This window comes from Acomys minous (genome assembly GCF_964271855.1).
Source record: "Acomys minous genome assembly, chromosome: 10".
In the NCBI taxonomy this organism is placed as follows: domain Eukaryota; kingdom Metazoa; phylum Chordata; class Mammalia; order Rodentia; family Muridae; genus Acomys; species Acomys minous.
Window position 1 is genome coordinate 111,817,983 of NC_140491.1, and position 15,820 is coordinate 111,833,802.

Here is a 15,820-nt window from a genome sequence, read left to right on the forward strand (position 1 = left end):
ACCACCAGGTCTATGGCATTTAACACAGCAGCTGAGACAGACTAAGGTGGAGGAGAAAGATCACAAGTGTTATAGGAGAGTAGCAAGGGAGGAATAGAAAGGTTGGTGTGGAGAGATGCATAGTTTATTTAACTCTGTGTACGGATAAGATTTTGACAAATATAGGACCATGTGTTTTGAGTCAAGGTCTAGTAGTAGAGGCACTATGGAGAGAGACAGGAAGCTGCAGTGAGCGCAGAAGCACAGCAGCTGAGAAGGTCACAGGTCACAACGCCATGGAAAGGTCTTAGAGCGAAGGACTTTTACTATACAAGGACATGAGCCCAGCAATACTTAAAAGGGGGGGGGGGGACCAGATCAGCTCTAAAATCAAAGGACTCATAAGAAGGATGAAAGAGCATCTGGATGACAGATTGGGCTTGCAAAAGAGAGAGTACCATCCTAAGTGAAATGAGAGAGACTGAGATGGTGGAGGCAGGTTACAGAGGCAGCTCTTCTGAGTAGAATAGAGCTATGGAAACAGAAGATGGAAAGGAATGCCATTTGGAAAGGCAAAGCTTCATTAAGCTGAAGATGTACAATATAAAAGAGGGTGCTAGAGATGGTGGCCAGCTGAGCCAGAGAAAGAGGGAGCTTCAGCCTGTACACGTGAGTAATGGAGAAGGCGGAGCCCCCAGGGAATGCAGTAAAGAGAATGTGAGATGCGTGGCTTAGTCACCCCTTACTAGTGGCTTCACAGCTGTGAACTATTTATAAAAGGTAATTTGGCTTATATCTTAGAAACAGTAGTATCTCCTTCCTCATTTTTCAACTCGGTATTGGAGAATTTATGTGTAAATAATACAAACTACCACAAAAGAATGAAGAAGCCAAGCACAAAGATGTTTACAGTAGGGTGATATAAAAGGATGGAAAGAAACTAAGTGGAGCCGGACATGGTTGCACACATTACAAATCCCAAGCACTCAGGAAGGCAGAAGTAGGTGGACTGCTGTGAGTTCGAGGCCAGCCTGTTCTACAAAGTGAGTCCAGGACAGCTAGGGCTACACAGAGAAACCCTGTCTCAAAAAACAAAAACAAAAGTAAGTATAAAAATCTAAATGCCTAATAGTAGGAGAAAGGTAACTTGGTTGCAAAACTACTGAATTAATATTCCTTCAGATTGTCTAAATTGAGCAAACACTATATGGAAAATAATAAAAATATTTGCCATGAAATAGATACAATTCTACCTGGACTGCAAGTTGACTAATCGGCATGAACACCAGCAATGACTAACCCAGTAACATTGAGTATCTCCATAGTTGAGGCTCAGGATCACTGTGGCATCCATTTAGGAGGTTAGAAAATTTAGTCTCATGGAGATAAAACAATTTATCAATTTGTAAGCCAAGGGTATTCCTAGGCAACTGAGTTCCCATCTCCAGTTTATGTTCTTTTATTTGTTTGTTTTTGCTTGTTTTTATTTGTTTGTTTGTTGTTTTTTTCTTTTTTTGAAAAGAAAGATTTATTTTAATTTTTAATTTTTTAAAAATTTTATTAATTTATTCATATTACATCTCAATGGTTATCCCCTCCCTTGTGTCCTCCCATTCCTCCCTCCCTCCCATTTTCCCTTTACTCCCCTCCCCTATGACTGTGACTGAGGCGGGACAGAGGGGAGGACATCCTATTGGGACTCTAGATGAGAGAAGCATGGGAGAATGGCAAAGTTGAAGGATCCAGAGGATCCTAAAAACCTACAAGAAGAACATTATGATAGGCAGATTTGGGCCCAGGGGTCCTGCCCAAACTATGGTACCAGCCAAGGACAATACAGGCCATAAACTTTAAACCCCTACCCAGATCTAGCCAATGGACAGAACATTCTCCACAGTTGAGTGGAGAGTGGGGTCTGACTTTCACACATAATCTGGTGCCCCATATTTGACCACGTCCCCTGAATGGGGAGACCTGGTGGCACTCAGAGGAAGGATAGCAGGCTACCAAGAAGAGACTTGTTTTTTGTTTTTTTCACGACAGGGTTTATCTGTGTAGCCATGGTTGTCCTAGACTCACTTTGTCGACCCGGCTGGTTTCGAACTCTCAGTGATCCTCCTGCCTGTGCCTCCCAAGTGCTGGGATTAAAGGTGTGCACCACCATGCCTGGTGAGCTTATGTTCTTCATGATAGAACTATTAGCCTAAGCCATCCCCCCTATCAAATTGTAAAAACTGCATCAACCAAAACAATTTTGAGGATGACAACATACTTTTCCTTTAGCTGGTTTCTTTCTGCCGTAAGTATTTCCACTGTTTTTAACTATCATTTTATTTTGATTCCAGGAAGATTGTGGTGGCTAGCTTAATATCTCCATAATGCTAGAGGCTCAATAAACACAATACCTGAATATTAGTGTTATTTTCTTTGGTGCCATAATGTGGAGGAACAAAAACCATTACATCTATTGTTTATGAACGCAAACGTAAGATTTCTTAGTATAACCTTTCCTTTGGTTTTAACAGAACAAGTTATCCACTAGGATATGATCCATGGAATTGTAAGTAAGACACCTTAATTGTATTAAGCTCTCATTCCCAGCAATATTTTTCTCTGCAGTAATGGAAAAGGAACAGGATTAATTATCACAAACCCCCAGATAATTATGTTAGAATGCTGTGAAACAAATGTGCATGTTGTCTCTCTTGGGAATTTGTAGTAGAACATCTCTGTACCAAAAGACATTTGATTAACACGTTTTTATTTATATCACTTGATAATGCATATTCTAGAAGGAAAAAAAATTACCGCCAGCTTTTCTTTAAGCTCCATGAGAGATGCACATAATTCAGTAATAGATTCGAGAATCTCCTTGTGCCTCGTGACAATCTTCTCAGCATATTTTTGCCCTTCTTCTAAACCTGGGAAGGAGCAAAGGTAAACCTACATGTAAAGGGAATTTTTAACAGAAAAATATAAAGAACCAGACGTTAATCTGTCTCCTGAGTGTCTTTTGTAAATGCTGGTGGATCATAAGCTCCTAGCAAACACACATAGAGCAGACAAATCCATGAATGCAGGCAGATTTTAAAAGCCAGGTGTTAGAGCTTAGATATATTTGGATACAGGGTAGGGGACTGAGATGGATGAAGGGTTGGGACATGGTCTCATGTAGCCCAGGCTGGCCTTAAACTCACTATATAACATCCATTTCCTAAGTGCTGGGATTATAGGCATGCACCACCATGGCCAGATATCAAAGTAAGCCTTGCACATTGAAGGTTTGGTCCTCAGTGCTAAGAAGGAACATGAACCCTCTGGCTTAAACAATGGGTTGGTTTATTGACTAGTTAATAATTGAATCGACTCTTGGTTGGTAGTAGATCCTGTGGAAAGTGGGGGGGGGGTGATTAGATGAACCGGGCTGCGTGGGGGCTATGTCTTTGACGGAATGTCTTGCACCTAGACTCTTCTCTGTCACCCTCTGTTTTCTGGCTGCTGTGACGGGAGACACCTTCTCTGTTATATGTTCTTGTTGCCATAATTTTCTACCCAACTTCTAAGCCCAAAGAAGTGGAAGAAGTCGAGCACAGAATGATGTCTCTGAAACCCCGAGCCAGGTATTCTGTCACAGCAACGAAAAGCTCATCAGGCCAGGATTCCCAAAATAAGGATTGCATCTGCTGCGCCAGTGTCACTGTTACAGAGCCTAAATAATGTTGTTATATTAATGCTCTTAAAACTCAGTACTAATCAGGATTTCTACCCAGGACACTCAGAAATTAATCATCGCTTAGAGAATGTATATTTCCCAGGATGGCATGCGAGGCTCTCCATCTTCTGATTTGAATCTGTCTGCCCCAAATATGTATAATTGTAATTCTCTGAGACAATAGATCTATGCTCGGAAATTCCTACATTAACATATATATTTATATATTATATGTACATAAATATATATAAAACATAGAAGACTGGGACTCAACCACCATCCCTTCCCAGTTTATAAATTAAAAAAAAATCAATTTGAAAGAGATTAAAGGGTGAAACTTGAGATCTGGAATTTCAAAGCTACTAGAAGAAAGCACTAGAAATGTGAATTTGAGTGAGGACATTCAGGTGAGGCCCTGAAAGTGCAGGAAACAAAAGCAAACCTAGACAAATGGATCTGAGGAGGGCTCAGGATCCAGAAGAAATCAGGCAGCTCAAGAGGCATGCCCCACCAAGTCCAATCTAAACCCCAGCAACAGCTGAAAACGCACGCGTCTTATAAGAGGCCACTCATTCTGGGCTATGGATGCTGGCCGATGGCTGCGTGCTTGCTTCATGTCTGTGAGGCCCCATCCTAGTTTCCTTTGTCTGTTTCCTTAGTAAAATACTGGCCAAAAAGCACCTTGAGGGGGCAGGGTGTGTTTCAGCTTATTGTTTACAGTCATCCATCATCAAGGGAAGCCAAGGCAGGAACCCGGAGGCAGGAACTGAATCAGAGACCATGAGGGAGTGATGCTAACAGGTTGACTTGCCTAGCGTTCTCAGTTCCCTTTCTTATCCAATACAGGCTCCCCTGTGTAGGAATGGCACTGTCATGGTGAGCTTGGTGCTCTAAGATCAATCAGCAATCAATACAACACCCCACAGATATGCCTACAGGCAAATCTGATGGAGGCAATTATTCCTGAGAATCCATCTTGCCAAGTATGCCTAGGTTTGTATTAAACTGACAAAAACTAACTATGACCAGCCCCAAATTCAATCCCTAACACCAGTAACAGAAGATGAAAATGATACACGTAACAAAAGTCAAGCATTAGCTACGTGATGTCTGTGAGGCCCAGATCATGCTTCCTGGCGGCAGGAACACCGTTCTTTGTTTTTACATAAGCAATGCAGACACTTCCTGATGCATGATATGCACCCATGATTAGTTTCTAAAATACATTTATCTGTGTTGAAAGGCTGGACTCTGACTGGCCAGATGCTTTCAGGCCTGGTGACTTGAGTTAGAACACTGAGGTCTATGTGATGGAGGGAGAGAACCAGCTCACAGAGGGTGTCCTCTGATCTCTCCGTGTTCATCATGGCACCCATCTCTTTACACTGCCACCCCCATAAATGTAAAATTTAAGAGTTCAGGGTTCTCTTTACACTGCCACCCCCATAAATGTAAAATTTAAGAGTTCAGGGTTCTCTTTACACTGCCACCCCCATAAATGTAAAATTTAAGAGTTTAGGGTTCTCTTTACACTGCCACCCCCATAAATGTAAAATTTAAGAGTTTAGGGTTCAGTAATGCTTTAATTGTCTGCAAGAATTTATTTCATATTCTTAGAGTAATTGTGTAGTGCAGTTTAAAAGATGTATAGCTTCTTGGTCTGGTGAGCTATCTCAATTGGGAATTATGGTGCTTGCTGGCAAGTCTGGGGACCTGAGTTCGATTTTCCAGGTCACACACGGTGGAAGGAGAGCCCTGATTCTGCAATTTGTCCTCTGACCTCTAACTGTGCACGGTGGCCTGTGCAGGACACACACACACACACACACACACACACACACACACACACACACACACAAATTTTAAAAGCTGTGTAGATTCCACAATAAATAGACAATACTCACAAAATCCATATTTTAAATCATAGTATTCAATTATTCCTGTAATACTTATTGAGTCCCCGTTATGTGCTATGATGTTCGAGTTAACAGGCAAGGTTTTACATGAAAGCATGGAGATTATATTCGAGTAATCCAAATAACAACTTACTAATGCATGTACTAATTAACAATAATGTCTAGAACACCCAAAAGACAGGACACAGAACTCTGCAAGGTTATAGATGATTTTTTGGTATCTTTGTGAGTGCTTATCACATCTTGGCATTGAATAGTCACTGTAATGAAGTGTGTTATGTTCTCCCCTCACCCACCCGCAAAGAAAAAGGACAGAGGAGTGGAAAGTAAAACAGAGACAGACATGGACAGTGTTTAGATGCCCTTAAGACTTCCTCTGTAAGCCAGGCACGGTGGCGCACGCCTATAATCCCAACACTCAGGGAGGCAGAGACAGGTGGACCTCTGAGTTTGAGGCCAGCTTGTTCTACAAAGTGAGTCCAGGACAGCCAACGCTACACAGAAAAACCCTGTCTCAAAGAACAAACAAACAAAACAAAAAACAAAAACAAACAAAAAGACTTCCTTTATAGCACACTTACATAACGGCAAGAGTGAGACATCAGTTTTATTTCAATAGCTTTCCAGCTATATTCCACTGTGTGTTATTTCTACTAATTTCCTTTGTAAAATAACGAACAATTTATTCTCAAGGATTTCCTATTAGGCAGTGCAGTTCATGTTGCTAAGCATTTTTCATTTATCTGGGAGAAGGCCTGCATGCTCTGGACGGAACGCCTGCCTGGAGCAGCGTCTGGGGCAGCCAGAGCATGCTTCTGAAGCACCTGCTGATGTCTTCCTCTTGGTTGCCTTTGCCTGGCCACTTGGGATTTCCCTTCATCTCACTGGAACCACATCAGACAATCCATAGACCTGCTCTCTTAGAGCCCTCAAGCGCTGTTGTCATCCAGGGACCTCTTTTAGGCAGAAGCACTTGGCTTCTCCTTCTCGTCCCTCCTCATGGAGGGAAAGAAAGCGGCCGTGAGGTGACAGAGCTCTCCCATTTGCTTACAAGTGAGGGGAAGATGAAGGCGAGTTCTCCAGCCAGTTCTCAGACCCACAAATTAAACTTCGTGGAAACAAGAGGATGAAAACCGTTAGGGGAAGCTTCGCACCAACTATCGCCGAATCTTAAGCTCAGAGAATCACTCTAGGGGCCTTACACTCATGCCTATAGAGTGTGGCTCTGGTTTCCTTGCCCTAGAGAATAGAGAGGCTGGAATACAAAGTGAACAGAAAAGGGGGGATGATATGAGATAGTTTAAGAGCAGGCGTCCCTGCCTGCTGTGGCAGCTCTGCCCTCTACACCCTACTGCTGACTTTTTCTGGGTGTAGGATGAATCTTGAGACCTTTCTCGGGATAGGTAGGGATAGTGAGGACCCTGGCCTGCTTCCTGCTGGAGTAGGTCCAGCATAGATAAGTTCAGTGGCAAATCACCGACTGTCACGCAGGAGCTCACCATACAAGTGCTGGGCAAGGTCGATGACCTCCTGAATCCTTTCTTCTTGCTGAGGCACCGAGGGAGTAATAAACTTATTGAACTGCCTGTGGAGGATTTCCACAGCATCCTTGGTTTGGCACTCCATGGAATACTTTCCAACTCGTACAACTGTGGCGCTTGCATCATCATACCAAAAGTTACACTACATTAAAATGGAAGAAGACAGAGTACAGACATGTGTTCTTCTGGATGACCTATGGCAGATCAAGCTTTATGTTGATCTAGTCCTAAAGTCATGTTGACAAACTATCAGTGCACAGTCATGTACCTTTTCACTTAGAGACCCAAGGCGCATATTTTAAAAGCATAATTAAAGTAATATACACAAATAAAATTAGAAATCAAAAGTATGGAAAGAGCTTTGGTTCTCCTGCCTTCCTAGATTTGTCTTTTGGTCACTAAAAAGAGGTCAAACTGTGTGTGGCTAATACTTAAAATTCAGCATAATCAACTACACTGCTGGTAATCCGCAAGAAAAATTCTTTTCTTAGCTTTGGGTGACTGATCAGGTAGCAAACTGTCTCTGTCATTTTCTCATTTGGGAAGCTGCTAACCTGCACTCCCTGTATACTTGGGCAATCAATTTTATTCCTTCTAAAGTCTCTGATGGGGTTGAAGACCGGATAGTTTAGTCTTACAATGAAGTTTGGTTGTTTAGGGGTTAAGATATTTTTTAGACCTAGATAGATGTTTTAAGTTGATAAAGTTGAGATATGATAGATATTGATTTATATTCAGAATTTTAGACACACCAAGACAGGAAAGATGTTGTCTTCAAGGCTGCCAAATACAAATAGCCAAAAAACACTAAGAATGTAACATTTATATAATTTCTGATTGTTTCATGATTCTTCTTGCTGTAGGTAGTTTATTGTGTATATATATGTAATAATATAAATTTATATTTAAGAAATAAAAAAGAATGAAATCTAGGTATGGATCAAGGAACTATCATCCAAAGAGTAGAATTCTACCTTTGTGAAAAAGAATCTAGTCATTATTTCAAAACACAGTGGAGGCATGGAGCAATTTTTTCACTAAAAATAAGTAACTGTGACAAGAGGAATGTCTGCTCCAGGCCAGAGACATTTGTACTGGGTAAAAAATAGCAAAACGGGACTCTGTGACAAGCTAGTGCTAAGTAAGTGCCAAGAAGCTTCAGCAAACCTGTGCATCATGCATCGCAGAATAATCGTATCCTTCATAATGTGGTATTAAGTCCTAACACTCGACTGTATTAGCAGTAAAGAAAGATAGTTTGTATGCCAGAGTACTAGGCAACAAAGAACACTCAAGACCCTCAGGTGTTCTTTCTCTGATGCAAATATGAGGCAATGACCTGACGTTGTCAACTTTCGTGTGTTACAGGTGGACAACCACTACCCCCTTCACAGTAACGAAGGTTACAACACCAGTCATGAAGCACCAAGATACCCCAGTATCAGCTTATTCTGAGACGTTTTCCAGTGTTGTGAAATAAACATCCCACTTGAGTGCTTACACAGATTTCCCGCAGTGATTGTAGTATCAATGGTTAAACAGATTAAATCGAGGTTATAAAAGGATTGGGAGGAGTAAATAAACCAAAGCTTTCCAAAAAGCAACTAGACAGTGCAGAAAAACAAAATCCTGGTGTCACTCATTCCCTCCGACCAGGCCGTTCAACTGTAGGGAATTACTCTAAAAACGATAATAAAGAGGAGCGTGACCCGCACTCTCATGACAGCAATAACTAACACTAAATATATTTTTTAAAAGAAGCAAGATTTTTTTTTTCTGAGGTTGTGTCTTACTACGGAGCCTAAACTGTATATGAGCTTGCGATCGTCAGCCTCTAACTATGGGGACTAAAGAGTTCTCCCCCACACTCGGGAAAAATGCTTTCTGATGCAGCATCCCAGCAAGAATACGATTACAAGAAGAAAGTACCTCTTCTATTACTTCCTGAAGATGCTCAGTCAGGTCCAAATTCATCTTGTAATCTGTGACAACTTTGTCAAAATCATCCACATGCTTTTTCAAGTCATCCATGGCTCCCAACAGGATGTTGGCTTTATCACTTGGGTAACTTAAGAATGAATCTGGTGTCTTATTATTAACTTTTTCCATCTTCTTCCTCAAAGCCTGTAAGGGGTGGTAAAGGTGTTTTAAAAGGAAATTATATTCTTACTCATAATGTTAGTGGTAAAACAGAATAACTTGGAAAATCTTGTCAATTTCCAGCATTCTGATATCTTAGAATTATCACTGTAAACATACTTTGGAAAGAATATGTTTTATCTCAGATATTTTATTCAGTATTTGGAAATAAAGAGAAAAAAATCTAGAAATAATCTGGATCACACACACGTACACACACACACACACACACACACACACACACACACACACACGTGTGTGTGTGTAGGGTGGAGTGCAGAGGGAGAGAGTTATCAGGAGCTCCAGAATCTGTGGGTGCTTTGGGTACATGTGGGGACAAGGAAGGAAAGAGGGTGGAGGGCACACAAGGCACATGTGTACACTATCATGGACGTGTGATGGGGACGTGTGGAAATGCACGGGCCTGTGTGTTTGGCAGAAACTATTCCAGTGCTGACTCAGCACATACATCTCACCATACACCATTGGTACCCAGATGTATTGCTGCAGCCAGCAGCAGGTCACCACAGATGGTGGTGATGGTGATAGTCAAATGCAAGCATATAGAGTGTATTTAGAATAAACTATGATAATTTATAGATGTAGTTCTCACCTGCTTTAAATAATATGCAACATTTGCATTCACTAGACTATAACATGGTACTCTCAAAGTTCATATATTTCTTCTGTTTTCATGTGTCCATTAGAAATAACTTGATATTTGAAAAATGAATAAGCTAGAAAGCTTTCAGAATAGAGGTGCACTTGATTTCAGACAACAGAAATTGTTCTCTGTGTAGAATGTGGCCATATATCACACCACAAACTCTTTTCTGTAAGTTAATCTGTTTAAAATCAGCATCACATGACTGGATATCAAACAAAGAACTAAAACATTTCCAGGAAAGCCAAGTTTGTATTATAGAAAATAAAGTTGCTATTTTTGAAGAGAAAATTATTTTTCACTAATTATATAACTACACACACACACACACACACACACACACACACACACACACACGAACACACGCATGCATACACACATACTACTTTCTCATTACCTGAATTTTTTCAGCATATGTATCAACTTGTTGGATTTGATATTGAAGAGTCTTTAGGTTCCGAGATTTTTCATTTTTCTTGGAGTAATTAAACTTAAGATTGTTGAATTTCTTTTTTATATCTTTGAATGACTCTTTGAGCTACAATTTAATAAAAATAAAATTATAATTCCATTAAGTTTTATGAATCAAAGTATCTAAACATTTTCAAATACTCATAATTGAAAGATTATGTTCAGAGTAATTTCAATCAAAACCAAATCTCCCACTTGGACATTTATCCATGAATGAGGGTACTTTCTGATGTATGATTCTTAATTGAGTATAGTTATAAACTATCCCATTGGTTGCCAAGCAGGAAAACGTCTAACATCTTGAACATAAACTTTTGCAAACTCAAATGCTCTTATTTGTATTAATTTGGTATAAAATGTAACACTTGTCGCATTTTCTGGATGCTAGCATTGTTCCTGATCCTTCCATATCCTGGTACTCTCTCAGTCATTATGGATAAACAATTATTAAGGCTCCAAGGAGCTGTTCATGATGAAGAGGTCAGTGATGGGTTGACTTTTAGAATATTAAGTACAGTATGTGAAATTCGGTGAGAAAGGAGTTTTATTTGCCCAGCAACAGTTATTCCCATGAGCAAATTTTAGTTAGTTTTGCTTCTTAGATGTAGACCATTAACTCTGAAATGAAAGCAAACTAATTAAAAATGCCAAGTAAGAATCCTCGCCACTGAGGGCAGAGCTGACTTGTGCATAGACAAGGCATATTATGATGGTCTTGCAAATGGTACACATTTTCCGATGCACCAAGAGTCTGAATAACCTGGCGCTTTTGAACATTCCACTTTCCCTAGCTTCTGCATATTCATGAAGGCTAGGCATTCTGCTAGGCAACTCTCACTTTATATTATCATCAAAAGTAAGCATAAAGAAAACATAAACCTAAGATTATATGGGAGCTTTTACAACAAGAAGGAATCACGTCATGGTTGATAAATCTGAGTGATAGAAAAAAAAAGCTAGAAAATACATTAAAATTCTTTTCAATGACAGCAAACAAATTACCTGAGAGTGTATAAAGAGCCATGCACATGTTACACTTTAGATTCATAATATAGAAAAATACATCTGTCCTAGAAAATGTATGCTTTCTCAAAATGCTTACTCCAAATTTTCCATATTGTGGAAATAAAACATTGGCGTTATCCTAAACCCTTCTTGGAACGAACCATCTGCAAGGCCCTGGCATACCGGATTATGTAGAAATTACTATACTTATATAACTTTTGCATAGGATATACTCAACCAATATTGATATTTTTACATAGAAAATGACATTGCTGAATATTAGCTTTAGGCTGTGGGTAGAACCAAGTAGAGATGCCCACTTTAACAGATAAGATGACAATCTCCAGGAAGGGTGGAAAAAACTGTAACTTCAGAGTTTGAAAACGATTTTGGCATCAGAAGTGCAGAAAATATTTAAAATATCCTATTAGGTTACTCTATTTATGAAACTGCCAATAAAGAAATCCACATTCCGTGATGCTTAATGTTTTAATGCACATGTGTTAATTCTAGCAGGAAGGGATAAATGAGGCATATTTAGAATGCTGAAATATAAAGAAACTATATCCTGGGTTATTAATAGAAGGCTAAGTAAAATCTTTTTATATCCCTAAATTTTAATCTACAACTATAAGTTAAGAGATATTATATGTGAATCAGCCAGAGATTGTTACTAAAAAACCCCTTCAGTGCCAAGTTACTATTTAACTGTAGAGACATTCTGAGATGATCACAAACGCGGGCTGATGGAGAATGTGTTGGTTACACCCTAAAGTGTGTTTACTAAATACCACAGAGCAGCACACATAGAGTGGTCAAGACAGTCAGAGTAATGTTACAATATTATGCCAAAACTACCCACCAAATTATTTAGGGTGCCAGAGTGCATGCCTATAATCCCAGTACTTTGAAAGCTAACCAAAGAAGATAACAAATTCAAGAAAAGGGCTGGGGAAACAGCTCTGTGGGCTGAGAGCTTGATGTTGCTGAAGTGTGAGAACTTGAATTCAGAGCCCCAGAAACCATGGAAACCCAAGCAGTGCAGCATGTGCCTGAAATCGCAGTGTCCCCAAGGGTGAGCAGAGAGGCAGAGGTAGAGTCCTGGGCCAGCTCGGCTGATACACACAGCTGGGTAGACGGCCGCAGAGACTGCCTCAAACAAGGTAGTGGGGGATGGCTAACATCCACGATTGCCCTTTGACTGGCACACAAACAATGCGGCACGCTAGTGCCTGTACTCACATATGCAAGCATGCCCTCACGCACATACGAAATAAAATTGAATAAGATACAGTAATAAACAATACAGAAGGAATGAAGGTGTCCATTCACTGGCAACTATACACTGGAAAACACAATTTTCTACCTTACTCTGTTTACTGAAACATGGTATTACCATAGACTAGTCTACGGGAAGAGAGATGTCTTGCCATCAACTTGATAGCCAAAGCGTTTTATCTGCTTCATCAAATAGGAAGGCTTCCATCTACTTGAAAGTTGTAGGAACCACATACAGTGACCAAGCCCGGACACATTCAGTCTAAACCATGAGCTTTCTAGTTTTACTCTGGGTTAAGAAACATCAGACTTATGAGCGGTAGGAACGGCTTCGTTTCTGCATGGCCAGCATGGATGTGTTTCCACTGAAGAGGATTTATAAGGCCAAAGGACATTCGTGATGCTGTGGGTATGTGAAACTGGATCACTTCATTCGGACACATGAGCTCTCTCCACACAGTTGCTGGCGCTCCTCTTGTTTGGTCACACTGGACACCCAGTCAAAAATCTAATCTCTTGTACCTTTCTCAATGCAAATCTAAGACTTCTCTGCACACAAGTAGAAGGGAGCATGGACGAAGTGCCTCTAGCATTAACAAATCCAGCCCCGCCTCATTTTTCTTAACCTGCACATTCCGGTATGAAAACTTAATCTAATCCCCACATAGCTTGGCATCACGGCTGTAAAGGAACTGAGTGCTATGGTTACTGGCCTGGGCGATCGTTGTCCGTGCAGCTGTTTCTAACTTTAGCGAGCTTGTCAACAATAGAGAATGGTGGGATGGTTAAGGCAACTGCCTGGCTCAAGCACATAAGTAGCCACACACACCAAGCTGCATGGACAAATGCTAAATTCACGATAGTAAGATTTATGTATTAGGATGTCAGAATTTTTTTTCAGTGAGTAATTTGATTCTTCCCTCTTTGTACATGCTCAGCTCTCTCATGAATGCATGGAATAAGCAGGCTAAATTTATGTGGCTATAATCAGAATAAAATACTAAAATTTTAAAATTGGTCTTTTTTTTTTTTTTTAAGAAACTACGAAAATTATCCTCTCATAATTTTACCACTGAAAGAAGAGCTAAGACTGAGAAAACATCTATGGAAACAGAAGAGCAAGAGGCTCCTCACAGGCTACGCTGGTTGCTATTCTTAGTCTTGTCTGAGCTGGTTGAGGCAGCTTTCACAAGAATGTATTATGTGTAAGTCTGTGCTGGCAAAGCCAACTGGTGTGAGGGACATGGGCTATTTAAAGCCAAGGCAATGGATTTACAAAGTAAATCCTGCATTAGAACTATGGCATACTTCTGGCTAAACCCCCAAACCCGAAGTGAGCAGTCAGTTTTTGTTTCTCTAGCATCCACTTCACAAGCTCCATGTTTTCCCCTCTGTTGGCCCACTCCTGAGGAGAAAGCCTTCCGAGGCTTATTTTCCGTAATGGAAGGCTGCAACATAACCAGCTCCGAGAGAAGCTTGAAACTGAAACGAAGACACGCAAAGACGCAAAATCTCATCCTGATGAGGCGCTGGAAATATTATTAATGGAGGGCATTGGGCCTCAGTGTTGGGCCGACTTCTGGAGAAGTCTTTTTGGGCCTCCTTCTATTCAGTTAGCACAGAGCTTCTCTTCCTAAGCTCCAAGCTGCGTAGCAACAGGAAGTGGGAAAACTCAGAGAGCAAAGACCGGTTCCTAATTGCAGGCAGCAGCCAGTCTCAGCAACAAGCATTCTCCTGAATGTTTGCCATCTTCATAATGAATTCAATACATCTAACTTCTTTCTATTTGGGGGACGGTAACTATAATTTTAAATGCGAGTTATCTATACCCTCCAGAAGACCCTATAGGGCATTTTACAGACATCAAACACTGCAATTTAAAAATTTGGACCTTCGAGATGAACATTTTCTGAACAAATTGTGATTTTTTCCTGTCCACATATACATGGCACCCAAATGCATTTGGGTCAGGGCCTGCTGAGCTATGGCTGGGATGCTCTGGGTGGGTTTTAATTTTCTCGAGACTCTTACGTTTTCTGTGGACATCTGTAGTGTTACAGCCTGGCTCACAGTAGTCATATTAAACATATTCATTGGACAAGGACAATTTACTATGTTTTTAAAGAACAAGATTGGGTCAGAGATTGGAACAATGACTGTTGTGTGCATTTTTTCCACAGCGATGCCCCCCAGGTGGTTTGTTCTCACTGCAAACCTGTCCTGTGGTTTTCCTGCCACGGATGGCTATCCATGCTCATTCTGTCAGGGGCAAAGTGCCGCACGGTGATAGGTGGGTTTTGTGCTATTAACTGCATGTCATGTGAAAGCACCAGTCCTCAATTATAATCTATTGCCTCTGATCCAGTTTGTATGTGTGGCTCTCAGATGACAAATACATCTAAATTTACAACAGAATTTGGGGGGAATTCGTGCCTGACATGTGGAATGCATGTGCTAAATCCTTTCCTTCTTACTCCTTGATAGAGATGATGTTGCTATCCTAGCGGAGCTTTTCCAGAGTAAGGTAATATAATCGTCTGGAAGCTTCTGTGTAGAAAACCTATTTTGAGAAAATGGATAGTGGCCTGATTCTGTCATCACTATTCTTCCCAGCAAAGTAATTGTTTGTGACACAAAAATGAGCCTTTAAGTTATAAATCCTCATTAATATCATGTAAACATAAGAACAATTTTTTTTTGGTCAGCTTGCGAAAAGAAAACTTGTTTCCTACTAGCCTATAACCTTTCTAAGTGTAGATTATAAACAAATGGTTTTTCTAGGCAATGTAGTATGGTTGTGGAAATTTCTAGAAGGTTTTGCGTGTTAATGATATATTCAAATGGCCAGGCAAGAAAATGCAAAGTGCTATTGAGCAGTTATGCATACAAATGTATCTTTGTGTGAAATGGGTGGGAAAATTGCCATAAAATTTGGCAGTTTGACAGTTGTGCTTCTCACGGGTAAACGTGAAGAAAACGACTTTCTCAAAACTTTACTATGCATAAAAACTATGCAAAGATAATGAACCACGAAAGTCATTGTTACATATCTTTAAAGAAAAATCACATCTTATTTTTAAAATTGCATCTACAGCAGCTTCCATTCTTTTACGTT

At 40.4% G+C, this 15,820-nt stretch overlaps 1 protein-coding gene across 4 annotated transcripts in view; it reads right to left on the minus strand.

Moving 5' to 3' along the window:
- The window catches only part of CCDC141 (coiled-coil domain containing 141), a 160,796-nt gene that overhangs the window by 12,174 nt on the left and 132,802 nt on the right, over positions 1-15,820 (minus strand). For all 4 annotated transcript variants that reach the window (XM_084800292.1, XM_084800293.1, XM_084800291.1 and 1 more), the window contains 4 exons: positions 10,349-10,489; positions 9,078-9,272; positions 7,107-7,290; positions 2,788-2,900 (listed from right to left, as the gene is read on the minus strand). In XM_084800292.1, the coding sequence (XP_084656418.1) occupies positions 2,788-2,900; positions 7,107-7,290; positions 9,078-9,272; positions 10,349-10,489 (633 nt within the window). The remainder of the gene's footprint in view (positions 1-2,787; positions 2,901-7,106; positions 7,291-9,077; positions 9,273-10,348; positions 10,490-15,820) is intronic.